The 13,186-nt window shown below is 45.0% G+C and overlaps 1 protein-coding gene across 2 annotated transcripts; it reads left to right on the top strand.

The window, feature by feature from the left end:
* Positions 1-9,786, top strand: LOC102396577 (zinc finger protein 514). 2 transcript variants are annotated; one of them, XM_006059843.3, is made up of 5 exons: positions 1-1,164; positions 1,939-2,027; positions 4,714-4,840; positions 5,143-5,238; positions 7,560-9,786. In XM_006059843.3, the coding sequence occupies exons 1-5, from the start codon at positions 1,038-1,040 to the stop codon at positions 8,543-8,545; spliced, it is 1,425 nt and encodes a 474-aa protein (XP_006059905.3). In that variant the 5' UTR covers positions 1-1,037; the 3' UTR covers positions 8,546-9,786. The 2 variants fall into 2 exon arrangements, with proteins under 2 accessions (XP_006059905.3, XP_044781519.1); XM_044925584.1 differs by lacking the exon at positions 5,143-5,238.
* The last annotated feature ends 3,400 nt before the right edge of the window (positions 9,787-13,186 follow it).

Here is a 13,186-nt window from a genome sequence, read left to right as displayed (position 1 = left end):
CGCTTCTAGAGGAGAAAGGTGTCCAAAGTTCTCTCTTTGAGTTCACCCTTCGCTGAACCTAAACTTGGCGGGAGGCGGGCGGGGAGCAGTGGGAGAAAGATGGAGAGGTAGGGAACAGCCTGTCAGGATCTCCTGGACACTTTATAAAAAATTCACATTTTTGGAGAGCCTCCTAGAAATATCTTATTTGGCAGGCTTGGGGTTTAGGCCAGGATTTTTGTTTGTTTGTTTGAACTCCAGTGGCTTCTGTTGAACTGCCCCAAACCCGGCTGTTGGGCCCAGTTACTAAAGGCACTTCCAATAGGGGGATTGCTTCCGGTTCCCAGCCCGTGGCGGAGGGGTGGGGTTGGGGGGGGGGGGGTGCAGAGTGAAACCTCTGTCCAGGTAGCTGGTGCGCACTTGCCCAGCCTGCGATTGCCAGAGCAGAGCACCCAAGGTTCCCAAGCTGCCAGTGCGCAGGCGCTGCTCGTTCGCCCTCCCCCCCCGGAGACCCGCCTCCGACGCCTGTACTGGAGACCCCGGCATGGTGGCCTTCCTCTCGCGCAGGCTCAGGACGGGTCTCGGGAGGCGGGGCTGGAACCCGGGTGTTGCTTGGATCTTTGTGGGTTCAGCTACTCCTGGTGCGCAGGCCAGCCATGGGGATTGCGCCCTGAGCCAGTGACAGAGTGCGAAGTGTCCCTCCGACTGCCCGCCTGCGAGGGGCTGAGGGGGCCTGGAACTGGGCGGAGTTGCAGGGCCCATCGGTTCCCTGTGAGCTCTCCAGAAGCAATTCTGGAGGAGCGCGGGGCACCGAGATCTCAGGTGTGGCTGTGGCCATTTTCTAGTGGTCTCCATGGGAGCTGGGTCCTAGAGTTCGGTCTCCAGAAGGAGGGCGGCGGCCAGGCTTCTGAGGCATCTGGGAGTGCGAGAAGGGAAAGAGCATCGCCTCCCGCAGCCACAGCCGCAGCCGCACTGCGCTCAGCTGGGACGCCAGTCTGGGGTTTACAGCCCTGCTGTGGGTCCTGCGGGTCGGCTGGGCGTCGCTGCGCGAAGTGGGGATGCCCGGTGTCATCCGGCTCGCTCCCCGCTCCCTGAGCCCCGGGAGGATCGCAGGGCCGCCGCCTAATGACAGAGATTTGGATCTAGTGAAAGGACTAGTCCCAGCTATGGACTCCAGAGTTTCAGGTTTGGCTCTCGAGGGTGCCGCGAGAAGGAACCCTCCTGGGGAGTCAGTCTGGGTCTAGGAGGAGAAGGAGGACCATAGGATGGGGGCAGGGAGTCCACTGGCGGGGCAGAGTCTGTCCTTGGGATTTCCCAGGCAAGAATATTGGAGTGCGTTGCCATTTCCTTCTCCGGACCCAGGGGTTGAACCCAAGTCTCCTACATTGGCGGGCGGATTCTTTAGCACTGAGCCACCTGGGAAGCCATGGCCTTATAATAAAGGGGCTTTTAAAATACGCTTCAGAGACCTAATGATGCTTTAGAACACTCAGGAAAGCGTCCCAGGAAGACCTGGCCTCTGCAGTACTTCCCAAGGAGAAGGGGAGAGGTGTGACTTCTGCAAAGTCCCATATCTTTATGTGGTCTTGTCCTAGGCCTTATTTTGTCTTGTTAACCTGTCTTATACCCTCAGGTGACATTTAAAGTTCCTCGAAGTACTTCTCCATGTTTATATTTTCAAAAGGCCTAATATAGGACCTGCATATTGGAGGTCCAGTGACTACAAAGGAGTGGCCAGACTGTGGTCACCCTCCAGCTACCTACAGCTTGTTGTGGCCTATGGACAAGTGGGGGGCCTCATGCAGCAGTGTGCACAGGCAGCCTGTAGCCTGTCCCTCAGCTCCCTTAGGTCCAGCCTTATCCCCGGAAACCATGGGGGCGACACACTGACTTGGGGAGTCTGGGAGCTGTAAATCTCATGAGGGTTAGCCTTCCTTATGGCTCCTTTTACCTTCCTAGTTCTCCCTTCCCAGGACCCTGCTCTTCCTCCAGAGAGAGGCCTAGGAGAAAAGGGAACAGCCAGTTTATTCCTGAAAGCCAGACCTCAGGTGAGTTGGGGTTCTCTTTAAGTTTTTCTCAAATGCCTGTTTTGCCTCCTTTTCTCTGGAGACTTCGTGTTTGCCAAAGGGAACTGGACCCAATTCCTGCTCTGCAGGAGGCTGAGCCCATCAAGGCTTTTGCTGGTCTCCTTGCCGCGGGGCCCTCTGCTCAGTGAGGCTGGGCCTCTGTGCACGTGTTATCTTCCTGGATCAGTGTGGTAACACACCGAGGACCCTGGCCTTGGGGTTGGCGGGGGGAGGATCTTTTACATGTCCTGGTGCTACTGTCTGGGTACAGCTCCCAGTCCAGTGTTCTCCTTGGCTCTTGGTTCTGCCCTCCAGAAGTTCCTTCCTTTTGCAGTATCTCCCTTGGTTGCATATGAAGATGATACTAAACTTTTTTTGAGGGCTAAGCAGCTTTTTTATCCTGAGTAGTTTGATAGCCCAAGGATTGTTTCAAGTCTTGCACCTTCAGTGTGACTCTCAAAAACCTGACCAGCTTTTTGTGCATTTGCTTCCATTAGCTCCGTATATCAATAGCTTTTCCCACAGTTGTTATTGAAATATGCCCCTCTCTTTAAATTGTGGAGCTTTTGGGGTTTCCTTGGCAAAACCTTAATTTTAGTCACTCTGAGCAATTTGGTCCCACTGAGAGGATTTACTGGGAGCCATAACTGAACTGAAACAAAAGGTCTGACAATCACACTCATGACTTAGTCCTTGCCATTAGGCTGGGTTTTAATCATCTTTTGTCATGCAAAAGCTATATCTATTTTGTCTTTGACCAGTTGGAAATGAGAATTCATTAAATCTCCAACCTTGCAAGTCCTGGAATTTCTGGGACACTTTCTTCTTCTTTTAAAATATTAAAAAAAAAATTTTTTTCTTTTTTTTTTGCTATGCCATGTGGCATGTGGGATCTTAGTTTCCCAACCAGGGATTGAACCCACTTCCCCTGAATTGGAAGCCCAGAGTCTTAACCACTGGACAGCCAGGGAAGTCCCTCTGGACACTTTCTCTTTGCCTTACATTTTATTTTGCAAATCAGGAAACTCTTAGACTAATTTTTTTGTGTGTGTGTCATACTTTTGTCAAATGTAGCTAGTGACAACCAGCTCATACCACTGATGTTATATTTCCCTCCTTGTCTCATCGCATCACCAGCTCATGCTTGCATTGTTCCTCTTTCAAGTTATTGCATCAAGTTTTACCACACAGTTCACCACCAAATTACATGGGTTGCCGTCTTGCCAGTGTTTTCTACTGCCTGGCCCTGAAGCCACTATCACGTATTTTAGGCTTTTGTATTATGGCAGAACTCCACCTGGAGACCAGCTTTTTTAATGAGTCAGTTGAGGCTAGTTATACTGTGATAACACTGCAAATCCTGAGATGCTTACACCAACAACGGTTTATTTCTTGTCCACGTTACATGCAAGCTATGGTTTTGCCCCACATCTTCACTCTGGGATCATTTGCCATTCTTAGAGCAGCAATTGTAGAAGCTGAGTGTGAAAGCTTTTGCTCATAAGTAGCTCATGTCACTTGCTTCACATTCCAAATGTGAAAGTGAATGACTTGACTACACCTGGGTCTGTGGGGTAGGAAAATCAATTCTGTAGGGAGGGCCAATGAATATTTTGCACAAACAGTACAATCTATCATTTGGCTCACTAAGGTAGTGAGTTTTCCACATTTGATTATTTTGGACTGCCTTTAATATAAAATTGTTAGTTTGGCTTATTCTGTGGAATCAGTATCTAAATGGGATTTGACTTTTAAACATTTTGAGGGGAAAGTAAAAGGAGTTTATACTACCTTCACTTACTTGCTTTTTAGTTCATAGTTTATGGCTTATTGTACAATGTAAGTCAATTGAGAGTATTGTCGTTATAGAGGCTGACAGGATAGTTCTGGCTGGGACCCACAGAACGGTTGTACCTTGTGAAGCCCTGAGATCTGGGGTTCTCACTCTCAACTTTGCACATTTAGGAACTGAAAAATGATTAGGCTTTTTGGGGAGATGATTTATATTAATCAGACTCACAAAAGACTTCCTAATTCGCTGTAAGTCCATTTGACATACTTTCACTGAACTGTGTGCTGGCAGCTGTTATGGGATAAGTTATTCTAAGCCCCAAATGATTTTATTTGGCCTTAGTAAGAATTATCATCGAAATCCTAGCACACAACTTTCAAAAATACTTAATTAGAAGACTATTGACACTATGATACACTCAGAATGCAGAATTTGTTATTTTTATTTTGTTTTTTATTATTTTTTTTTTTAGTTTGTTATTTTTATTTTAATCAGTTTGTTATTTTTAATTGATTCTATTTAAATGTCACTAAATTGTGAGACATTCTGAAAATTGAGGAAATGGATTGTATTTATTTCTCCCACATAAGTGGAGTGTCTCTAAAGGTTTGATTCTCCTGAGGCCCTGATTATATTTCTAAGCAGTTTGATGTTGAGATCTGTGGGCATTGCGTGGGATACTGAGTAGTAAGGATGACACAGTCCCTGGAGCAGCTTAAAATGTTTTTCAGATGGTAAAACGTGGCATTGCGATAGCCAGGAACTTTTGGAATCCCTTCTTGTACACCCTAAGGTTCTATTCAGACACCCGTCTCCTCTTCTCCCAGGGCCATGAGTGTGCTCTCCGAGGGTGCAAGATTGTCTTCTGTGTTTCAGGACCTGATGACATTTGAGGATGTGGCTGTGGAATTCACCTGGTGGGAGTGGGGGCAGTTGGACCCTTCTCAGAAGGACCTGTACCGGGAGGTGATGCTGGAGAATTTCAAGAACCTGGCCTCCCTGGGTGAGCTCAGCTCCTCCAAAGCCCAGAGCCTGCCCATCAGGCCATCTTTAGTTCCTTGGTGTTTAAAAGCTAGGGGTGTCTGGGCCTGTTGGCTGACTTTTGCCCTGAAATTCCAGAATTAGACATTTATTTTCTCTTGGGGGCCAGGAGATTCAGTATTTTTTCTCCTTGTAGGAAAGTCCCAGTGTATGCGAGATCAGAGTAAGATGCTTTATGACTTCACCATGCTTAGTTGCAGGCTGTCCACAAGCCTTGGCCTCTTACATACCCATACCATGATCCTTTTCCTTCTCTACCACCAGGGTTTCCAGTGTCCAAACCATATATGATCTGCCAGTTGGAGGAAGAGGAAGAGCCCTGTATTTTAGAGAGAGAAATCTCAACAGGTGTCCACTCAGGTGAGAGTCAGGCTAAAACAACAGTGTACATCATAAGGGCCAACTGTGACTGGAAAGTTCCTTTAAACCCTTGGTCAGGGGCCTCTTCTTTGAGAAGGTGCGGTCACTTGCTAGGAGCCCTTTTCTTTGAAAAGGTGAAGTTGCTTGCCAATAGCCCTCCCCTCCAGTATTTTGAATACTTGTAGGCTTCCATAATGTTTTCTGGTATGAAAAGATGTTCATTTTCTTCTCTAGTGTTTATCTTTCCCTTTGTTTCTTATGAGTAATGTAGATAAGAAATAAACATCTGCCCATCTCTGCCTACCCTTCAGGGTCCTTGGGACTATGCATCATCACTAGATGTCACATGATCAGTGTTAGATGGAGTCTAAGGACCAACAGTTGTTAAGTCCTATACCAGCAGGGATAATAAAGAGTTATCAGCAGATCAAACACAACAGTTAAGTAGCCCAGAAATTAAAGGGCTACCAGCAAGGACATCCTGACAGATGACATCAGGAAGATCAAGGTGAGGACACTTCAGGCTTGATTAAGTTGAACTACAACAGAGATGGTTCTAAGAACAAAGACCACTTCTTACCAGCTCTTGATGGCATCTCTTTGAATTCCTAGGTGACTTGCGACGTAGGGGTGGTAGGCTCCACCCCTTGGGACAAAATTCCGGACACAAAGCTCTCCTGCCTGCCATGTGCAGCTCAAGCATACTGCAGGAGATGACAGTCTGTGTCTGTGTCCATCTTTGAAACAGAATCAGCCTCAGGCCAGAGCTGAAGCTCCCCAAAGCAGGGCTCAAATCCTGAGAGTGCAGGCTGGGCCTCAATACTCCAGAAGAGGACAGACAGGGAAGATGCTGATCTCTGTATTGGTACTCTCTTGATCATATTTCCTTCCAGAATGAGGGCAAGGGTCTGGCCTCTGGATCTAGTCTCATCATCAGTATCTGTCTGTTTACAGTGTTCTACAAATATGGCGTGTTTCAGAATCTCTAGGGGAGCTTGTTAAACATTCAGATCCTCAGGATCCCCACAAGACCTACTGGTTCAAAATCTGGCCTGTGGGAGCCCTGCTTAGGCATTGCCAGTCATGTCTCTCTTCAGAAGGGTCACTATTATTGTATTAGCTTTCTATTGTTGCTGAAACAAATGGTCACAAACTTAGTGGCTTTAATCAACACAAGTTTATTATCTCATAGTTCAAAACTCAGAATCAAGTATGGGTCTCACACTGTTAAAATCAGGGTATCAGCATGGCTGAGTTCCTTTCTGGAGTGTCTAGGGGACAGTCTGTTTCCTGTTCATCTGTGTTGTTGGCAGAACAATTCCTTACAATGGTCAGACTGAGTTTCTTGTTTTCTTGCTGGCTTTAAGCTGAGGAGCATTCCCAGCTTCTAAAGACTGCTACATTCCTTGGCCCGTGGGTCCCTTCCTCCACCTTCAGAGCCAGAAGTGATGGGTCGAATCTTTCTCACACCACATCTCTCTGACTCAGCCAGGAACTGTCTCTGATTTTGAGAACTCATGTGATTAGACTGGGCCCACCTGAATGACTCATGATAATCTCCCGGCCTCAGGGTCTGTGCCCTTAATCACATCTTCAAAGTCTCTTCTGCCATGTAAAGTAACATGTTTATATGTTCCTGGGATTTGAATACATAAATATGTTCAGATGGACTTGGACATCTTTGGGGGATAATTATTCTGCCATCACAGTTATATGCAGTAATAGATGTTAAATGTATACAGTATGTATATTATACTATGTATATAATACATAATAATGTGTGGTGTGGACTGAGGTGTTGAGGGAAGATTTTGTGGAGGGCATCTTCCTACCCTCCTCTCATCTTTACAGTCTTTGGATTTACCTTGTGTCACTGTTGTTCAGTAGCTAAGTTGTGTCCAACTGCAACTCCATGGACTATAGCCCTCAAGGCCCCTCTCTGTCCATGGACTTTCCCAGGCAAGAATACTGGAGTGGGTTGCCATTTCCTTCCCAGAGGACCTTCCTGACCCAGGGATTGAACTGCATCTCCTTCACTGCAGGCTGATTCTTTACCACTGAGCCACCAGGGAAGCCCTTACCTTGTGTACTGGAGCCCAACACTGTTCTCTCAGGTTTTTCTAATCTCCAGTTACCTGCTTATCTTATTCTTGGCACTTACAAAATGTTCTTCAGACACACACCATTCTTGGAAGAGACTGTACACCTCTTTTAGGTATTATTTTAAAGGTTAATTATCTTACGTCTATCATAGGACTTTACTTCCTCTTGGCACATAGAACAGGTAATACCAGCCTGTCTTTTTTTTTTTTTTTTTCCAGATTGGGAGAGAAGGCCTCAAGCCAAGGAACCTATGCTAAGTCAGGGACTTTCCAAAGAAGAATTATTTCAGAGAGCATCAGTGGAGAAACACATTAGAGATGAATTCAGGTCCTCCAAACTGAAAGCAACCTGTGGTTGGGATGACCAGGTAGAGATGCATCCAAAAAAACAGGAGAGACATCTGAAAGAAACGTCACTCACTCAAAAATCTCCTCCCACCCTTAAGAGAGGTCATGAATGGAGTGAATTTGGGACCAGTCCAGGTTTAAGATCAGTCCCTATTAACCAACACCATGTTCCCACAGGAGAAGGATACTATAATTGTGATACAGAATTCAGACAGACTTCAGGGAGAAGTAACTCTCAGAGAACCCAACCAGGGAAGAAATCTTGCAAATGCAATGAATGTGGGAAGTTGTTCCATTTCCAGTCAGAACTTCAGCGCCATCAGAGATGTCACACTGGAGAAAAGCCCTATGAGTGCAGTGAATGTGGAAGAGCCTTTGGTCATATTTCATCCCTTATTAAACATCAGAGAACTCATACTGGAGAGAAGCCCTATGAATGCAGTGAATGCAGAAGAGCCTTCAGCCAGAGTTCCTCTCTTGTTCTACATTATAGATTTCATACAGGAGAGAAACCCTACAAATGTAATGAATGTGGAAGGGCCTTTGGCCATACTTCGTCCCTTATTAAACATCAGAGAACTCACACTGGAGAAAAGCCCTATGAATGCAGAGAATGTGGGAGAACCTTCAGCCAGAGTTCCTCTCTCACTGTACACTACAGATTTCATACAGGAGAGAAACCCTACAAATGTAATAGGTGTGGGAGAGCCTTCAGCCAGAGTTCATCTCTCACTCAGCATTATAGACACCATTCTGGAGAGAAACCCTACAAATGTAATGAGTGTGGAAGAGCCTTTGCTCACACTGCCTCCCTTATTAAACATCAGAAAAGTCATGCTGGGAAAAAAATCCTATGAATTTAGCCAATGCAGGAAGGCTTTCAGCTGGAAAACACACACCACTAAACCTCAGAGGATATACTGAATTATATATTAGAAAGCAATCCTAGGAGTGCAACGAATGTGGGAAGACTTTTGGTCAGAGGACACATTTTGCTCAACATCAGACAGGACACACCAAACCGAAGCTCTATTAAGAGGGGGTGGGCTTTCATCATACCTCCTCCCTTATCAAACACAAGAGAATTCAAACCAGTAAGAAACTATGTGAATATAATGGATTTGGAAAGGCTTTAGTTAGTGGGTCACATATTCAACATCAGAGAGTTTATTATTTTTAAGATTTTTTTTTGATATGAACCATTTTTAAAGTCTTTATTGAATTTGTTACAATATTGTTTCTGTTTTATGTTTTGGTTTTCTGGCCATGAGGCATGTGGGATCTTAACTCCCTGACCAGGAATTGAACCCACACCCCCTAACCACTGGACCACCAGGGAAGTCTCCATACATGGGAGAATTTATACTGGGGGAAAGCCTCATCAGTGTAATCAGTATAGCACAGGCTTCAGTCACATAGTGTTTCAAAAGCAAACAAAAATCCCTGAAACAACTCCAGATAACTCATACATATTTCACATTAGTAACAGGTTAAGTTTTCTTTCAAAGGGCAAAGTGAAGTGAAAGTCGCTCAGTCATGTCTGACTCTTTGTGACCCCATGGACTATACAGTCCATGGAATTCTCCAGGCCAGAATACTGGAGTGGGTAAGCCTTTGCCTTCTTCAGGGGATGTTCCCAAACCAGGGATTGAACCCAGGTCTCCTGCATTGCAGTCAGATTCTTCACCAACTGAGCCACAAAGGAAGCCCCATATATATATCCTTTTCCCCCCAAGTGTCCTTCTCTAACCCTCACTCAGGTCTTTATATGCCTGGATGCCTGAAACTTTGTAGCTGGTTTTTGCCTAACGTAGTCCCTTTCCCTTATGTATCTCTGGCCATGTTAATCATTCTCATCAGTAGGCACCTATCCTGCCACCCTGTCCTGCCCCCAAAGCCTCTGTTTTGCCTATAGGATAAAGGCTCACCTCTCAGTTTGACATTCAATGCCCTCTTCAGTCTGCCCTAACCTCTTGCTGTTCCTGGTAAGAACCTCCATTTCAGACAAACTAGCTTGTTTGCCATACCTCAAACATGCGTCCACACTTTCCAGCCTGGGCTGTTCTGCCTAACCTGTTCCACCAGCCTGGCATACCCTCTCCACTATCTAAAGCCTGGTGATCAGTCAAAACCCTATTCGAATGTCCCCTCATCTGGGAAGAATTCTCTTGAATACTGATGGGAAGTCAGATCTTACTCAATTGCAATTGTAAAAGCATCTGTTTTTCCGTAAGTATTATTTTTAATTACTGATTTCTGATTGTGCTGGATCTTCATTGCTGCACACAGGCTTTCTCTAGTTCTAGAGAGTGGGAGCTACTCTCTAGTTGTGGTGCATGGGCTTCACATTGTGGTGGCTTCTTGTTGTGGAGCATAGGGTCTAGGGGTATGGGCTTCAGTAGCTGTAGCATGAAGGCTCAGTAGTTGTGCTATGAGGGTTCTAGGGCGTGTAGGCTATAGTAGTTGAAGCACAGGGGCTCATTAGTTATGGTTCTCAAACCTTAGAGCATGCATGCTTCAGTAGTTACAGTGCTTGGGCTCAATAGTTGTTGACTCTAGAGCATGGGCTTAGGAATTGTGGTGCACGGGCTTAGTTGGCATGTGGAATCTTCTCATTCCAGTCCCCTATAATGAAAAGGACATCTCTTTTGGGTGTTAGTTCTAGAAGGTCTTGTAGGTCTTCATAGAACCATTCAACTTCAGCTTCTTCAGCATTACTGGTTGGGGCATAGACTTGAGTTACCATGATATTGAATAGTTTGCCTTGGAAACGAATAGATATCATTCTATCATTTTTGAGAATGCATCCAAGTACTGCATTTTGGACTCTTTTGTTGACTATGACAGCTACTCCATTTCTTCTAAGGGATTGTTGCCCACAGTAGTGAAAATAATGGTCATCTGAGTTAAATTCACCCATTCCAGTCCATTTTAGTTCACTGATTCCTAAAATGTCAATGTTCACTCTTGCCATCTCCTGTTTCAATAATTGAAAAAGCAAGAGTTCCAGAAAAACATCTATTTCTGCTTTATTGTCTATGCCAAAGCCTTTGACTGTGTGGATCACAACAAACTGTGGAAAGTTCTGAAAGAGATGGGAATACCAGGCCACCTGACCTGCCTCTTGAGAAATCTGTATGCAGATCAGGAAGCAACAGTTAGAGCTGGACATGGAACAGCAGACTGGTTCCAAATAGGAAAAGGAGTATGTCAAGGCTGTATATTGTCACTCTGCTTATTTAACTTATATGCAGAGTACATCATGAGAAATGCTGGGCTGGAAGAAGCACAAGCTGGAATCAAGATTGCAGGGAGAAATATCAATAACCTGAGATATGCAGATGACACCACCCTTATGGCAGAAAGTGAAGAACTAAAGAGCCTCTTGATGAAAGTGAAAGAGGAGAGTGAAAAAGTTGGCTTAAAGCTCAACATTCAGAAAACTAAGATCATGGCATCTGGTCCCATCACTTCATGGCAAATAGATGGGGAAACAGTGTCACACTTTATTTTGGGGGGCTCCAAAATCACTGCAGATGGTGACTGCAGCCATGAAGTTAAAAGACTCTTATTCGTTGGAAGAAAATTTATGACCAACCTAGACAGCATATTAAAAAGCACAGACATTACTTTGCCAACAAAGGTCTGTCTAGTCAAAGCTGAGTTGGACTATAAAGAAAGCTGAGCACCGAAGAATTGATGCTTTTGAACAGTGGTGTTGCAGAAGACTCTTGAGAGTCCCTTGGATAGCAAGGAGATCCACCAGTCCATCCTAAAGGAAATCAGTCCTGAATATTCATCGGAAGGACTCATGTTGAAGCTGAAACTACAATACTTTGGCTACCTGAGCGAAGAACTGACTCATTTGAAAAGACCCTGATGCTGGAAAGATTGAAGGCAGAAGAAGGGGATGACAAAGGATGAGATGGTTGGATGGCATCACTGACTCAATGGGCATGAGTTTGAGTAAACTCGGGGAGTTGGTGATGGACAGGGAGGTCTGGCGTGCTGCAGTCCATGGGGTCATAGAGTTGGACACGGCTGAGCAACTGAACTGGAATCTTCTTGGACCAGGGATCAAACCTGTGTGCCCTGTACTGGCAGGCAGATTCCTATCCACTGTGTTACCAGGGAAGTCCTCCATAATATTTGAAAGTGAAAGATATCTCGACTTGGAGTAGTTCTTATCAGTGTCTTAATCTATTTAAATCATTGGTTGTTTATTATCTTGCCATTTTCTTGTCTCCCGAATCAGATTATCAGATGCTTCAGCTCATTTCTCATACTTCCTCTCAGAAATGAGCACCCAATAGATACATTATTTTGCCAACAAAGGTCCATTTAGTCAAGGCTATGGTTTTTCCAGTGGTCATGTATGGATGTAAGTGTTGGACTGGGAAGAAAGCTGAGCGCTGAAGAAGTGATGCTTTTGAACTGTGGTGTTGGAGAAGATTCTTGAGAGTCCATTGGACTGCAAGGAGATCCAACCAGTCCATTCTAAAGATCTGCCCTGGGATTTCTTTGGAAGGAATGATGCTAAAGCTGAAACTCCAGTACTTTGGCCACCTCATGCGAAGAGTTGACTCATTAGAAAAGACTCTGATGCTGGGAGGGATTGGGGGCAGGAGGAGAAGGGGACGACAGAGGATGAGATGGCTGGATGGCATCACTGACTCGATGGACGTGAGTCTGAGTGAACTCCTGGAGTTGGTGATGGACAGGGAGGCCTGGCGTGCTGCGATTCATGAGGCAGCACAGAGTCTGACACAACTGAGCGACTGAACTGAACTGAATCATGTGTTAACTTGAAAAACAACTTGTATTGCCCACGTTTTCTTGGTACTCTGACTACAAATTTTCATACAAGATAAAAATCTTTCCTTCTAGAAAACCACCAATTAAATATTTTCTTAAAAAATACAATATTGCTTCCTGTAATTATTTTTCAAATTCAAGTATGTTAGTATTGTTCTGCGTTCTGTGGGTAGCTTGTTGGATTTGTTCCATGAAAATTTATTGCAATTTTATTTATAAATTCTCATTCCAACTACCCAGTGTTGGGTTAAACTCCACAGGTTAAGGATATAGTCCCCCTTAAGACTGGGAGAGAGGGACACTAGCAAAGTCACACGTTAATTTGTTTAAGATATTTGTCCCTGTAGATGATAATGGAAAAGCCACTGGCTTTAATTCTCCATAGTGTCATTTGGTGAGACTAGAACTGTTCATATATATTTATCATGGTGATCTGCCAATGGATGGCATACCCAGAAGCTGGTAAGATTAGAGCAGTGGCAATTATTTAGGATAATCTAAGAATGGGGAAGATACTCTGGAGGAGGAAATGGCACCCCACTCTAGTATTCTTGCCTGGAGAACCCTATGGACAGAGGAGCCATCAATGGAGTTGCAAAGAGTCAGACATGACTGAGCGTGTGAACACGATATAAGCTTGAAAAATGGTATTTGAATGAGTATGCTCTGACCTAACAAAGAGG

This window comes from Bubalus bubalis, chromosome 12, assembly GCF_019923935.1.
Source record: "Bubalus bubalis isolate 160015118507 breed Murrah chromosome 12, NDDB_SH_1, whole genome shotgun sequence".
Lineage (NCBI taxonomy): Eukaryota > Metazoa > Chordata > Mammalia > Artiodactyla > Bovidae > Bubalus > Bubalus bubalis.
The sequence above is the reverse complement of the archived record's forward strand: the minus strand, read 5'-3'. Positions and strand labels throughout refer to the sequence as shown.